The sequence below is a fragment of the Nuphar pumila genome, chromosome 9, assembly GCF_984573655.1.
Source record: "Nuphar pumila chromosome 9, dmNupPumi1.hap1.1, whole genome shotgun sequence".
Taxonomy (NCBI): domain Eukaryota; kingdom Viridiplantae; phylum Streptophyta; class Magnoliopsida; order Nymphaeales; family Nymphaeaceae; genus Nuphar; species Nuphar pumila.
In genome coordinates this window covers 76,449,213-76,464,559 of record NC_143257.1, presented here as the reverse complement: position 1 = coordinate 76,464,559, position 15,347 = coordinate 76,449,213, and the positions used below count along the sequence as shown (strand labels likewise).

The 15,347-nt window shown below is 37.9% G+C and overlaps 1 protein-coding gene across 6 annotated transcripts in view; it reads left to right on the top strand.

Moving 5' to 3' along the window:
- Positions 1-8,258, top strand: part of LOC149828644 (ASI1-immunoprecipitated protein 3-like) — a 191,727-nt gene extending 183,469 nt beyond the window's left edge. For 4 of the 6 annotated variants that reach the window (XM_090017664.1, XM_090017663.1, XM_090017665.1 and 1 more), the window contains one exon: positions 7,725-8,258. In XM_090017664.1, the coding sequence (XP_089873790.1) occupies positions 7,725-8,003 (279 nt within the window). In that variant the 3' untranslated portion in view covers positions 8,004-8,258. Of the gene's footprint in view, positions 1-7,248; positions 7,566-7,724 lie in introns of those variants that run through there. The other 2 variants (XM_090017667.1, XM_090017666.1) reach the window with 2 other exon arrangements.
- The last annotated feature ends 7,089 nt before the right edge of the window (positions 8,259-15,347 follow it).

Below are 15,347 nucleotides of genomic sequence, written 5' to 3'. Positions count from 1 at the left end.
TTTCACCCCCCCTCAAGTTGATCATGGTTTTGGACCATGAACAACTTGCTTTTAAGCATCCAAAAGCGATCCTTGGTTAACCCTTTGGTAAATATGTCTGCAACCTGTCTTTCAGTACTGACAAACTCAGGTTCAATCTCTTTTTCTTCAACCTTCTGCCTCACAAAGTGTTGGTCGATCTCAATGTGCTTGGCATGACTGTGATGTACTGGATTGAATGACATATTGATAGCACTTTGATTGTCACAGAGCAAGGTAGTGTGGGAGATCTTTTCTCCTACTTCAGTTAGAAGATGCCTGATCCATGTGACTTCGGCAGTGGCAACAGCCATGGATCTATATTCAGCCTTAGTGCTTGATCTAGCTATAGCTTTTTGTTTTCTACTGCTCCAAGAGACTAAATTTCTTCCAATGAAGACACAATATCCTGATGTAGATCTTCTTTCGGCGGGATCTCCTGCCCAGTCTGCATCACAATATATAGTAATTTCGTGCTCGTTTTGACCATGGGACTGTGGTAAATATATCAATCCATCCCCAATAGTCCCTTTCAGATATCTAATGATCCTCTTTACCGCTTCCATATGTCCAGTACGTGGTGCATGCATAAATTGAGACACTTGATTGACTGAATAGACAATATCAGGTCTAGTGAATGTGAGGTATTGTAACATTCCTATTATGCTGCGATACCTGGTGGGGTCATCACACAGATCTTCATCATGAGCGCTAAGTTTTTGATGAAGTACACTCAGAGTTCCTAGAGGTTTGCAGTCTTTCGTGCCTGCCTTGCTGAGAACATCTACGGTGTACTTGTGTTGAGTGAGTGTCAATCCATGATCCTGGTTGTCAACTTCTACACCAAGGAAATAGCGTAGAACTCCAAGGTCTTTCATTTTGAACCTTTGACCTAATAAGTCTTTTATTTCTTGGATGTGGTCCGCAGAGTTTCCTGTGATGATAATATCATCGACATAAATTAATAATAGAGTAGTCACAGGCTGGCTTTTAAAGATAAATAATGAGTGGTTCAGCATGGAACGTGAAAATCCATGTTTCTGAATCTTTGATGAGAAGCTATCAAACTAAGAGCGAGATGCTTGCTTCAGGCCGTAGATGACTCTTTTTAACCATGCATACATGGGTTTTACAATTTTGTTCTTGATATCCAGGGGGTTGTTCCATGTATACCTCCTCCTTCAAATCCCCATGTAAGAATGCATTTTTTACATCAAGCTGACTCAACTTCCATTCATGTTCAACAGCCAGGGAAATGATAATTCAAATCGTTCCCATTCTTACAACCGGACTAAAGGTCTCATCATAGTCTTGCCCTGCTTCTTGAGTGAATCCTTTTGCTACAAGCCTTGCTTTATATCGTTCAGTGGTTCTATCTGGCTTGTACTTGGATTTTGTAGACCCATTTGCATCCGACAACATTTTTTGTCAGGTGGTCTGGGAACAACTTCCCATGTTCCACATTCATGCAAGGCTTGCATTTCATCATTCATGGCTTCTACCCATTTCATAGAAGCTGCTGCCTGATAATACATGATGGGCTCTTCATCCTTATTGATGGCAGTTAAAAATAGTTGAAAATCCAAGGAGAAGTTGTTATAACTAACCCACCTGTCAATAGGATGCCGTATGCGATTTGATTTTATGACTGCGAGGGTATTAGAAGGAGTAGGATTGGCGACTGAGACATGATCTAAATGGCTTGATGTTGTCGGTTTCTGTCTGGAATAGACAATGCATTTGTATCTGCCCGGTACTTCCTCTGCATTCTGTGACCCCGACGTCCCAGTGTCCTCAAATACCTCTTCTTCTTGTTGCACGCAATCTGAGGAACATGTTTCATTGGAGCCAGCAAAAAATTCTGAGCTTAGCCAAGGATAGTAAATTTCAGTTGACATATTCGTTGTGTCAGCTCCGTGATCAAAATTTTGTTCATCAAAGACAACATTTCTTGAGGTTCTGATACGTTTGTTGGTGGGATCATAACACCTATATCCTTTGTAGTCATTTGCATATCCCACAAATCTGCACTTTTGGGCTTTGTCTTGAAACTTTTTTCTCAGGGACTGATCGATATGCACATAGCAAACACATCCAAAAACACGCAGATCATAATAACTAGGATAAGTTCCAAAAAGACAGTGATAAGGAGACTTATTTTTTAGAATAACCATAGGCAGTCTGTTTATCACATGCACGGCAAAATGGAAAGCTTCTGTCCATAAGTTGATGGGAAGATTGCTGTCATGAAGCATACTCATGGCACTTTCAACGATATGCCTGTGTTTTCGTTCAGCAATTCCATTTTGTTGAGGGGTGTGAGGACAAGACACCCTTCTTCCTATTCCGTTACTTTGAAGAAAAGAGATAAAATCACGGGACGAGAATTCCCCACCTCCATCACATTGGAAAAATTGAATGGACTCAGAAAATTGATTTTTGATAAGGGAAATAAAATTTTGAAACAAAGAGAAGACTTCCGACTTATTTTTTATGAAATATATCCAAGTGTATCGAGTATAGCTATCAACAAAGATTAGATAGTATTTGCTCCCAGATCCAGAGGCAACTGGGGCGGGTCCCCATACATCAGAACAGATTATCTCAAAAGGTTTTGAAGCTCTCTTATTAATGGAATGAAAAGGCAATACATGACTCTTGCAGGAAAGACAACTGGAACATTTGTGATTGTTCTCATCTCTATTTAGACTTTCTTTTGGAATGAGATTATTAGATACAAGTTTCTCAATGAAATGACCCCCACAATGTCCTAATCGACTATGCCATAAGAATGGCTTATTACATTCAGAAATACTAAAAACATTAGCAGAAGAGGATGAACACGACTCTAATGAAGGCTCTGAATTCAGGTGGACAGGGCGGACAACATGACAAGGAGCTTCTTCAAAGACATACATATTGCCTCGTCTCTTTCCTTCAACGAATGTTTCCCTCGTGCGAAGGTCCTTGACCTGCACAGAGAAGGGAGTGAATTCAACTGAAGCATTATTATCATCAATAAGTTTGGAAACAGAGACAATATTTTTCTTAATGTCTGGAGCATGAAGAACGTCAGAAAGAGTAAGAGTGAAATGTGACATGAGAATGACAGTTTTTCCAACATGAGAAACAGGATGGTGGGATCCATCTCCAGTGACAATCTTACTTTTTCCAAAATAAGGAATGGGATTAGAAATCTTACCTGCATCACCTGTTACATGAGTTGCTGCCCCTGAGTCGACAAACCAGGTGCCTTCATCGCTCTGCTTCAATTTCAACCCTGACAAGGCAGATATCAGCAGATATTTAATCTCTCCACTGCTTGAGAACTTCCTTTTGTTTTCTGTCTGTGGACCCTTTCCTTTATTCTCTGGATTATGCCAACAATTCGCCTTGATATGCCCCTTTTTGTTACAAAGGAAGCAGGTAGGAATGGATCTTGACCCTTGCGCATGAGCTAACATATTTGGAGTGGGAAGCAAACCACGCCCTTTGTGTCCACTTCGCCCTTGTCCTCCTCGTCCGCGTCCTCTACCATAAGTCACCCTTGTGGCAAAAACTTCCTGAGAATTTGTGTGAACATGAGATTCCTCAGAGAACCCTTTCAGAGTCATCTCATACTGAATTAATTTTGCTCGCAACTCATCAAAGGTAGGAAGGGCAGGAAGACACAATAGAGAAGTGACGATCATGTTGTAGTCGGATCCCAATCCACTCAGAGTCTGTTGTACCATATCGCTGTCACTCACCGCGCATCCTATAACTGCAAGTTGGTCTGTGATAGTCATCTTGTTCAGATATTCCATGATGGTCAAGGAATCTTTTCTCAACATCTGGAATTCCCTCTTGAGAAAAACCATTCTCGCCTGCGAAACTTGTGAATATGTTTGAACCAATTTTTCCCAAAGTTGCAGAGCAGTACAATTGTCGGGAATGGCAACAAGGACCTCTTGGGACAAGGTGGAAGTGATGTATGCAACCACTGATTGGTCTTTCCTTTCCCAGTTGAGGTACTCAACATTCTTGACATACACAATTGAACTTACTCCTTTGTCTTCTTTTTCTTCTCTCGTAACAAATTCGAGTGGGACGGGAGTGGTTCCATTAAGGTGACCTAAGAGACCTTGACTCCTTATAAAAGGAATGATTTGTCTCTTCCAAATCAAGAAGTTTGAGGTAGTTAACTTTTCAGAAACGAGTTGAGTGAGAAAACTTGAGGAAAGATTGGATGAAGAGGAATGAAGATCCATGAAAAAAGAGTTGTAACAAGAAAGGAAACCCCTTTTTCTTTTTAAGTATTCACAGAGTGCTCAGTCTGCAGTCAGAGAGGTTTGCTGATCGCCCCTTTTTTTTTTTTGCCCTGAGTAACTCAAAGATAGACGATCGGAAGTTGTCAGAACTGTTAGAAGAAAAACTGTGTTTTCAATGTGAATCCCACTCGTAACCCAAATGATACGAGAAAAGTCAAAAGAGAGCAAAGAAATGAACTGTCGCACAACAGGTTGGACAGCAAAAAAATTTTTTTTTTTTGGAATCCCAGATTATATGTCAACTGGGGTTATGCAGGAAAAGAGATCTGAATAAAGAAAGAATATTCACGTGAAGTAGATTCACGTGAAATTCACGACCTTTTGATGAACAGCGTTCACGTGAATCAAGATTCACGTGAATCCTGCGTGAACAGATTAGGGATTCACGTGAGATGTGAATCCACTAAAGGAAGATTTGAAAAAAGTGGGAAAACAGAAAAGGGAAAACGAGAGGTGGAGATTGAAATTGTGGTAAAAAAAAACTGAAAGAAATGAAGGAATCGTGGTAGAAAAAAAAACTGAAGGAAATGAAGGAAAGAATAGGCGAAACCTCAAACCTTGATTTGCCGCACCTTCGGAATCCACTTCAACCCTTAGCTGGATCTTGGCTCTGATACCATGTAAGTTTTCCCTTTTGTTCCTATATTGAGAAAGAGAAGAGAAAGAGAGAGGGAGAGAAAGAGAGAGATCGACTGCGGCGGTCACGATTTCAGTGAAAGAAATCGTGACCTAAACATGTATTTAAGTTTACATTACACTATGGGTCGGGTCTGGTATATCTAGACCCGATAACTAAATACATGATTACATGATCTTTACATACATGGACGGTGACATGGATCGGGTCGGATCCTGCACCTTTTTCACCTTTTTCATTATGAATGCCTTGCGATGCAATAGTTTATGCCTTGCTGATGGACTGAGCCATTTGATGGTAATTGTATGTTTTGCGAGCATTGTTATGAGTGCTTGTCTTATTCAGTTGTTTTGTTTGGCTGTCGGATAAAGTTAGTTACTCTTCGTCTATAAAACCAGCTGGATTGCCATATCTGTGTGTTCTCATGTGTCGTTTACGCATGCTTTGAGGTCCTATTTGAGGATTACAATGTTTCTTGTGGCAATAACACGATGCATAGTATTATATGCTTCTGTGTGATGTGATTGATATGCCACGTGATAAGAATTGTTGGAAATATGCGATAATATGTTCATGGTTCATGGAACCTTATTGGAGGAATGGGTGATCGTGTATTTTGTTTTACCATGTGAAGTGATACGATGCATATTGCTGATATATATGTTTGTGCCCATATTGGTGGCTACTGACCCCAAGAGCGGTCGATGGTTCAGAGTAGTCGATTGTATTGATGCATGTATCACTGAGTAGGGTGTCTATTGAGGACCTGATCTCCAAAGGATTATCTGCGAGGGCGTGTATGATCAAGACCAGATAACCGTCTAGAGTGGTTGATTCTCTATGAGGATGTACATTGTCCACGAACGGGTAGCCGCAAAGACGGTGAACTCCTGTGAGGAAGTGTATGGTCCAAGACCAGGTATATCATCTACGGCGAAATTCCTTGTGAGGTTATACATTTCCCAGACCAGGTGATCCGGCATTGATCTTGTTGATTGTAATAGTGGGTATCGACCCTGAGAGTGATCATTTGTGTTGATGCGTGTATTGCAATGATTTTCATTGCATATGGCATTTGTTGAGGATCGGGTTCCCAAAGGTTTCTCTGTGGAGTATGTATAATCAAGATCAGGTAACCGACTGGAGTGGTAGAATCTCTGTGAGGAGGTACACTGTTCAAGAACGGGTAGCCGCAAAGACGGTGAACTCCTGTTAGGAAGTGTATGGTCCAAGACCAGGTATACCATCTAGGGCGGAATTCCTTGTGTGGTTATACATTTCCAAGACCTGGTAATCTGGCTAGAGCGGTAGAATCTCTGTGAGGAGGTACACTGTTCACAAACGGGTAGCCGCAAAGACGGTGAGCTCCTGTGAGGAAGTGTGTCATCCAAGACCAGGTATACCCTCTAGGGTGGTATTTTTCTGGTGAGGTCGTACTTTTTCCCAGAACTAGCGATCCGACGTGGATCTCGTGATTTTGATTCAGAGTTACCGAAAACACCTATAGAATAGGGGAAGCGCGCTTCCCCGGGGAGACCCGTAACCCGGCCCCAGGTCAACATGGATCCACAAGTTGGATCCAAATGGATCCAACTGTGGATCCTCGGATTAATTTTTTAAAAACTTAAAATTTTATTTATTTATTGTTTTTATTATTATTAAATTGAGGTTTAAATCAATTAATCCTAATTACCCCCTTTATGGGTCCTAGATCCGTAATGTGGATCTAGGCCCAAATTGCATAATTTGAAATATTTTATAATAAAAAAATTCGGGTTTTACAGGTTAGGAGTCGGGACCCAAAATAAGATATGCATCGTATCGTGAAAAATCATTTCTTTTATTAAAAAATAAAAGAAATCTAAAAGGTAAAAACATAAAAAAAATCTAAAAATTTCATAATTCAAACTCATGGAAAAAAATTATGAACTACATATGATATTGAATATCTAATAATCAAGATAAATATATTATGAATGGAATGCATATCTCACAAGATACAAGGGTGTATTGTATGCCCTGTATCATGGTGTATTGTACCCAATACAAATATGATGCATCTGTATTGAGATACGGGTATGTATATTGAGTTGCCTGATAGCTATGATGCATATCGTAGTTTACGGTATGTATGCCACGATGCTTACAAACTAGTTTCAGAGATTCTACTAGTAGTAAAACTGACAAGAATGCACATTCTCAAGTTTTGCATGACAACCTACTGATCATTTTCTTTTTTATCTTCAGTTTTCAGCTTTTAACTATTAGAATTTCATTTGATAGGTGTTGATATTGATTGTTTAGTGCATTATTGTCAATACTTCTCAGAAATGCTGAAGAGTTCTATGGATGGGGAACCGTGTTTGAGAATGGCTTGAGACCATGTTGAAAGGAATCCTGTGAAGCTAAAATAGGCCCTTTTTTTACTAGTTTTCCTGTTTCTCCAATGTTACCAACAACGCAAATGAAAGTTTTGAGTTGGATTTCTCATTTATTATGAAACTGACCAAATTATGGCTATCTAGGGCATGTTATGGATGCCCAATATTTACGTTTGACTGTTTTGGTGACTATTAGTAGAAAATCTTATGATAATGCACGGTGCATTTGAACGGCATCAAAACTGGTTATGATATTCTTTTTTCTTTTTTGAAAAGAAAACTGGTTATTCATATTCTAATTGCTTATGGTTTTCTGGATTAAAAGATATTGACAAAGATTGACATGAGATCTGTTTTGCTGATCTTGGGATAATGCAGTTGGAATGCCTGCAATGCGGCAACACATGGTATACTACACGTGATGCCATTTCATCCTTGACACAAGAGACCACAAACCTTTCTGTTCCCGTTGGCACTGCACCATGGGCAACTGCTAAGTTTGAGGATGTTGAGAAGAAGCTGGTCAGTCCCTGCGAAAGTGAGAAACCATCACCAGATATCTTCCAGAAGAGTAAGTCAGCTACTCTCGAGAGCCAGAAATCATTCAATAGTAGGTCAAGGACTGGGGATCCTTCAGGGCTGCTGGGTAAAAAATAAACTATAAAACATAAACTGTTCTACATATTTCTGTAGGTAGTTCAGCCCCTTGTACATTTTAGGTTGTGCATATTTTTGGTTTGCCTTGCTAGAAGGGGCTGATGTTGCCAATGGAACAAATAGGACTAAAGATGTGACGTAACAATAGGTTTTCTTTTTTCTTTTATGGTGGCAGAGACGTGTTCATGGTGTGTGCTAACAATTTAAGAAAATGTAATGTGAATCGAGAGGGATGTGGGATTACCATGCACAAAACATGATAATCTTGTTAGTAGCAGCTCATCTCTCTCTCTCTCTCTCTCTCAGAGTTGTAGCTGCCCATACATCAACAGCGCTATTAGATCCCAAAAGATACAACCGGGTGTCAAAAAATAAGCCTACCAAAAGGTTTTTTTTCTTGAAGGCAAGCTGGGGTTAGGCAGACCCCCACCACTTATTGCAGCTAGCCAAAAGGGGTTTTTAGCAGTGGGTCATGACGGCCACCAAAGATGTCTTTGTTAATTTTTTTTTGGAAGGCAATCTGGGGTTAGTCCGATCCCTAGCAGATACCTCTTAAGCCCCATGTGTCAGAGGGATTCGAACCTGGGCCTTCAGCTTGGCACGGGACCCCGCTTACCACATGGGATACCACCTCGATGGTACATTGTTTACCTACAGCTCTCACTTAACCTATCAGCAGCTACACTCTGCTAGACGTGTACGGGGTGAGTCAAAACCCGATACTGAGTTGTTTTGACTCAATGAAATACAATAGATGTGATTTATGAGTTGCGATATCTCAATCATCGAGAAAGCATGTGCACACAATGGATCGCCAAAAGCTGATTATTACCAAATGGAGCATGTAAACCTCATAAGATAAAAAAATGGGTTTTGTTAAGATAACTGCAGGTACAATGGGTTGCAGCAAACATCTCTCTCTCTCTCTCTCTCTCTCTCTCTCTATATATATATATATATATATATATATATATATATATATATATATATATATAGAGAGAGAGAGAGAGAGAGAGAGAGAGAGAGAGATCCATGCTAAATGAAAACAAGCTACTAGACTTGTGTTTTTTTGGCAATTTCAACTCTCCATAGATACAAGAAATTGATATTTGGATCATGCATTTGGATGGAAAAAAAGAAATTTGGAACCTTAACAACTTATGAAAATTGTAGATCATTGAATTTTGAAACCTTATAAAAGCCTATTCATGCATCAAAATCAAATGCTTTAAGAACTGAAACTTATAAAAACAAGCATATAAATTACATCTGTATGGCCAAAATTTAAAAGAACTAGAAAATCTAATGTTTTATTTAGCACCGTGCCCATTTAGCATGGATGTACTGCCACACACACACACACTATATATATATATATATATATATATATATATATATATATATATATATATATATATATATATATATATATATATATATATATATATATATATATAATCTACAAAATGGGCACGATGCTAAATGAAACATGTCACTAGATTTTCAGTGTTCTTTTCTAAATTCCAACCCATAGATGTTTTCATTGTGATTGGTTTAGTAGAAATGGATACTTGGATCATGCATTTTGGCTGAAAAAAATTCTTGACTAAAATTTTTATTGAAAATTGTAAGCCATTGATTTTTGAAACCTTTTAAAAACCTATCCATGCATAAGAATCAAATGCTCTAATATGTGATTCCTATAAAAACAAACATACAGATCATACGTTAGAATTTAAAAAAAAAAATACCGAAAATCCATTAACATATTTCATTTAGCACTGTGCCCATTTTGTAGGTTTCCATGTTCATATATATAAGATGGGTGTTACGGTCCGAAATTTAGAAGATGACCCAGATTCAGTGCTCATGATCTAGACGTCACCTCCAAAGCCCCAGGAGGGTCGTCCAACAGTGTTTGGGTCCTAGGATGATGACATGACAACAAATGTGACTTCTCCAATTAAGGAGAGGCTGATTGTTTAGAGTCCCAGTTAGGATGAGGAGAAGCCGAACACGTGGCATCACTAGGAAGCAAGAAAATTTGCAGAGGGAGCTCCACTTGAGAAGGTGTGAATCCAGAGAGTTACAGAAGACGTCCCCCTTCTAAAAAATGATTAATTAGATTAGATAACTTTTAATTAAGTCTTTAATTAGTTAAGTTAATTAATATGGAGTTCTTAATAGAGTAGAAGACCTAGCTTAGATGGGTTATTGATTTTTCTTAATTAGATAAAGTGTGGGTGAATTAGGACTCAAACCCAGCCTCCCTATATAAAGATGTCTAGGGTTTCTCATTTGAATTATGAATAAAATAAGATTATTGAAGTTCTCACTTCCATCTCTCTTTAGCTGCCCCCCTCTCTTTATCTCTCCCTATTGTCACTTTCATTTCTCTCTCTACTCTCTCTTCTCTCATGACCTCTAGTCTTTTCAACATATCAATCACACAAGGGATGGACATCCATCCCATTTACTCGAGCTTGAACTCCCTAAGCACCCGAATTGTGCATTTTGTCTTCCCAGTGAGCTGAGTGACTTCTCCGCGTTGCAAATTGTTTGTCTGAGTTTTAGAACATGGGGAATTTCATCTCAGCCTTCTATAAACCACTTAGGTACCTCTACAACCCTTCCTTGGCCTTAGATTAACTTTCAATGGCTTTCTAGAGCCCAAAACCTTAAACTATATCCTGTCGGGTGTCTGAAATACCCAAATTCTCTAAACTGATAACCTTTGTTCATTAACAGCCTTTCTTAGTATGCAGATCATATCCCAGACCCTCACACACATTTCTAGGTGTTCCTAGAACCCTTGGACCAGATACTTTCAGATTTGGATCAAAACTATACCTGAAATGAAAACCAAGTCCAAACTGCTTTTACCCGATTTAGCTGTTTTGTCATATTTTTTCTGTACCTCCCAAACTGTTGAGATGTACCACGGCATAGATTTTGGGGTTGCAAGTAGCAACCACAATAAGTGGTATCAAAGCCAGGTTGTACCAAAGCACATCACAACCCCGAGTGTGGTGGTTGACATGTTAAAACTATGTATGAACCTAACCGCAATTATGGACCGAATGCACACAACACACTATGAGCCGAATTTAAAGATGCATTTGGTGTTTAAAGCACTTGTCACAAGATTCTTATGATATGAACCACAAGACACATGCAAGGGGGCGTGTAGATCCTGGGGTGCATGTCGAGCCTCTCTTTGTCAGTGCTTATTAGCAACCCAGTGAGACAAGCAAGGGTAAGATACAACTCACACGTGCACTCGACAATGCAGTGCAATTGGCAAACAACAAAGTCGAATAGGTGGAAGAGTTCTCACTTGAGGCAACAAACTAATAGGGTCAACATGAAGGATGCAATTGTTGCCAATTGGTTGTGGTCGTTCTCATGCAGTCGCAACATTTCGGCAGCTCCCCGAAAGTGCAACCTTGTCACCTCTACGAGCTCAGTTGCATGCTCCTCACCAGCGCATGCACTCACAGACCATGTTGCCAACTCCTCCACCGAGACTCAATTTGGATTGGGAGTTCAGCAACAACTTTGAAGCTATGATTGAACAACTGTGAAATTGTCCCAATGCATAGGGGTGATCAAAACCTTGTGTTTGATCTTAGAGGCATAGAAATTCAGAGGGTTATGGTTTCCACTTTAGGGGCAAAGTGGTGTGGAGCATGGTGGTCTGTTACAACCTAAAATTTAGAAGTTGATCCATATCCAGTGCCCAGGATCCAGACACAACCTCCAGAGCACCAGGAAAGTTGTCCAACAGTGTGTGTGTGTGTGTGAGACCCTTGCTAAGATTGCATGAAAAATTGAGCCATTTTTTTTAAATAGAGCATACAACAAAAAATCAAATATTTATTTCTATTAAATATTTTCTTAACCCTTTTTTTTGCAAATATTTTCTAGCACTAAGGAAGAACAAACATTTTTACAACAGTTTCATTTCATTCATGTATTCATCACTGATTACAAAATTCAGGAGGCGAACCAACACTGAGTTTCAAAAAAATATATTTAATTACATTTCTAATATAATCCCAAAGTATAGAGCACTCCCAGGAAGAGAAAGGTTCATGATCCAGCTCCAAAGATACTCCAGTTATGTGCATCCGTCGCTGCCAAGCCCACCTATTCATGGTTTTCTGAAAAAAAATAAAATGAGCAGGGGTGAGACAAACCACAAGTCTCAGTAAGTAACACAACCACACAATATGCAATAGTGAACATGGGTAGGTCACCAAGCCAAACTAGATTCCAACTAAATCCATGGCTAACAATGAGTCACAAATTCTGACTCGACAAGATTTGACTGGACAAGACCTCTAACTCGAGCGGTCAAACAAACAACTAACAAACAACTGAACATAACCTAAATGTATGCATTTAACAATTCTTTTCCTTTATTTAGGTTTATTTGTTACTCTCTACCAATGCACATTACATTTTTTATTAGTTCTTACTTTCATTATTATCTCCGTGAGGGCACCACCGCCTCGGGTTGCTATAGGCTTGCCAGTCGATCTAGGGGTGTGCATTTATGAGTGATTTAATATTTTATTTTAAACCCCACAAGAACACGGGTCGCCAACACCAAGGTACATAAATCCTTCGTCAAGGAGTTTCTTGCCTTGAAAAAGAGACGTAGTGCACTACCACTAGTGTATGTAGCTGGACCTCCACAACAAAAAGAAGTCCTCGCCCCCTAAGCCATCGTGGTCGGAGACTGGTGCACCATAGCCACCAAAGTGGGGCCCACAAAAGTGGCAACTCAGCATAATCCCATGGGGTTGGGTGCAAGCTCGCTCTCAAGGCGAGTGAAGAGTCACTCAAGGTGACAAGTTACCCCATCTTTCAGGGTGTAACCAAAATATGTGTATCTTGTTTATTCTAATTTTTGATTCATTATCAAATTCTTAGTTTCTCAAAGTACCCTTTAGGTACTCATGGCCTTGCCAAACAAGACATACTAAAATTTATTTTTACAATGTCATTTTCTAAAGATAGTGCAAACATCTCGTTGCACTCGAAATGAGTTGTTACTATGCTTAGCCATTAAGCTCTCACTTGGGAAAATCATTTCCCAAGGTCCATACCTAGAAAAATAAATAAATTTAAGGATATTCATAAATCTATAATTTACGAATCCCAAACTTCATACACTACCCCTAGGCTCTTGTATAGGTTAAATGTTCTTTCTTCTTTATTTTATATATATATTTTTATCTCTAGGTCTAATTCATTATTCAAGGCTTTAGAATAACTAAAAATAAAATTTTTAGTTTTCTATCTTTCCTCTCTTTTTTTTCTTCCTTTCTGCTATTTATTTGTATAATATTTTATTATTATATATATATATTGCTTTATTGTTATTATTTTTTCAATAGCCCTAAGGGTTGAATGCATGCACATCTCTAGATTTACTTATTTGTATATAAATAGATTATTCGAAGCATACCCAATTCTCATTTTTTATTTTTTCTTAAGCTAACTATTTTGTTTTTGTTATCATTAATATATATATATATATATTTAAAATTTTTTTTATACACATGAACTATATGGGAATCATGCATGTAGAAATATTCATTCTAAGTGCAACATGATAGAATTATTCAACCATGGCAAAAATTTATTTTTATCTGCATGTAGGGCACAAAAGTAAGAATTCTTTTTTTTATAACTATGACTGGCCGTAATTTTTTTTTTGTATTTTGACTTAGCAGCAGGCCTATTCAGCAAATGGAGTCAACACGTAAAGTATAGACAATTTTGTCACCTTTGTATTGAGCTAAATTTTAAAATTTTTTGACCACTGGTTGTCGAGTTACGACTCAAACCAGAAAACTGGTTGTGGACCTGTGTTTTCCCTACTTGGGATAGACCAATTAAAGACAATCCTGAATAAGGTTGTAACTTACTATTTTTGTCGATGGATAGAACATAAAAGTTGTAGATATACTTGTTAGTAGTCTAATAAAATAAAAATCAGGATTTTCTGAGTCTGGATGACCCAAAAACTAACTAAAGAGTGGGCCAGACTGATACAGACCTGAACAGTCACTAGAGTGGCATTTCTGTTCCCGAATATTTTTTTCAGAGACAAATCTCAAATTTGGAAAATAGTAAAACATAAAAATTTTAAATAAAATTGTTAGTCATCCAACACAACAAAAATCAGAATTTTTTTAGTTTGAAAGACAAAAAAAAATAGACTAAATGGTGGGTTAGACTAACACAGCCCTAGACAATCACTTGAGTGGTTGTCTTCCCTGTTCTTGGACATTTTTTACAGTGATAACTTCTGAATTTGGAAAATATGAAAACACAAAAATTATAAATAAATTGTTAGCAATCTAATATGATAAAAATCCGATTTTTTTGTGTAACACATGCGATTTTGATGCAGTTTAACTTTTATATTAAAGCAAAATTCAAGTTAAATCCAGGTTAAAATCAAGTTAAATTCTGGCAAAATTCAAGAGTTTAAGTTGGACTAGGACTCCATTTAGATCCGTTATGAGTCGTAGATCTCGTAGGAGATCTGATTCGGCGATTTGGATTTTGGTTGGTTCAAAAAATGCAATTTCTTGATTTTCTTGAAATCTTTGGTTTTCTTGATTTTGAATTATTATGAAATTAAGTCTCAAGTTATGAAGAACATTGCAAGAATAATTATAAAATTTAAAATATGTAGACTAAACAAAAAAGTAAATGATTTGTATATTTTTAGATTATGGATATTGAATTTGGATCTAAATCCTAGCATTCAGGTCTAATATGGATTCAAACCTTAAATTAGATAGTGGATTTAACTAATGGTATTTGGATCCAACCCAATTAGGTTAGATATAATCCATGACATTTGAATCTAATTAGGGATGTATTGGATTAGATATAAATAAGGATTTTTTGGGATCCAATCTCATTGGATTAGACCCATAGGGTAGGACGCTCTAAACAACGTCATTATTGTTTCAACAAAAATTTCGGCTGATAAGTGATTCACCTATTAAATTGGAGTCTACCTTAAAGTTCCTTAATTTGAGGGTATTGAAAATGACTATCTACACGCCCAAATTGATGTTGATTTGAGCATTTTATCATTGACCAAAGTTCATGCCTAATTGTATGTTGAAAATTAATATTTTTTAACATTGATTGAATTTTCTTATCGATTTGTGTGAGTACGACTAAATCTAAGACCACCACAATGATCTACATTTTGAGAGCTATCAAATCGACTATTTAAACATCAAATTATGTTGACTTTTTGAATTTGTAGGCTTTCCAAAAGGTTACCATGTCACTAGAGCCCAAGCCAGG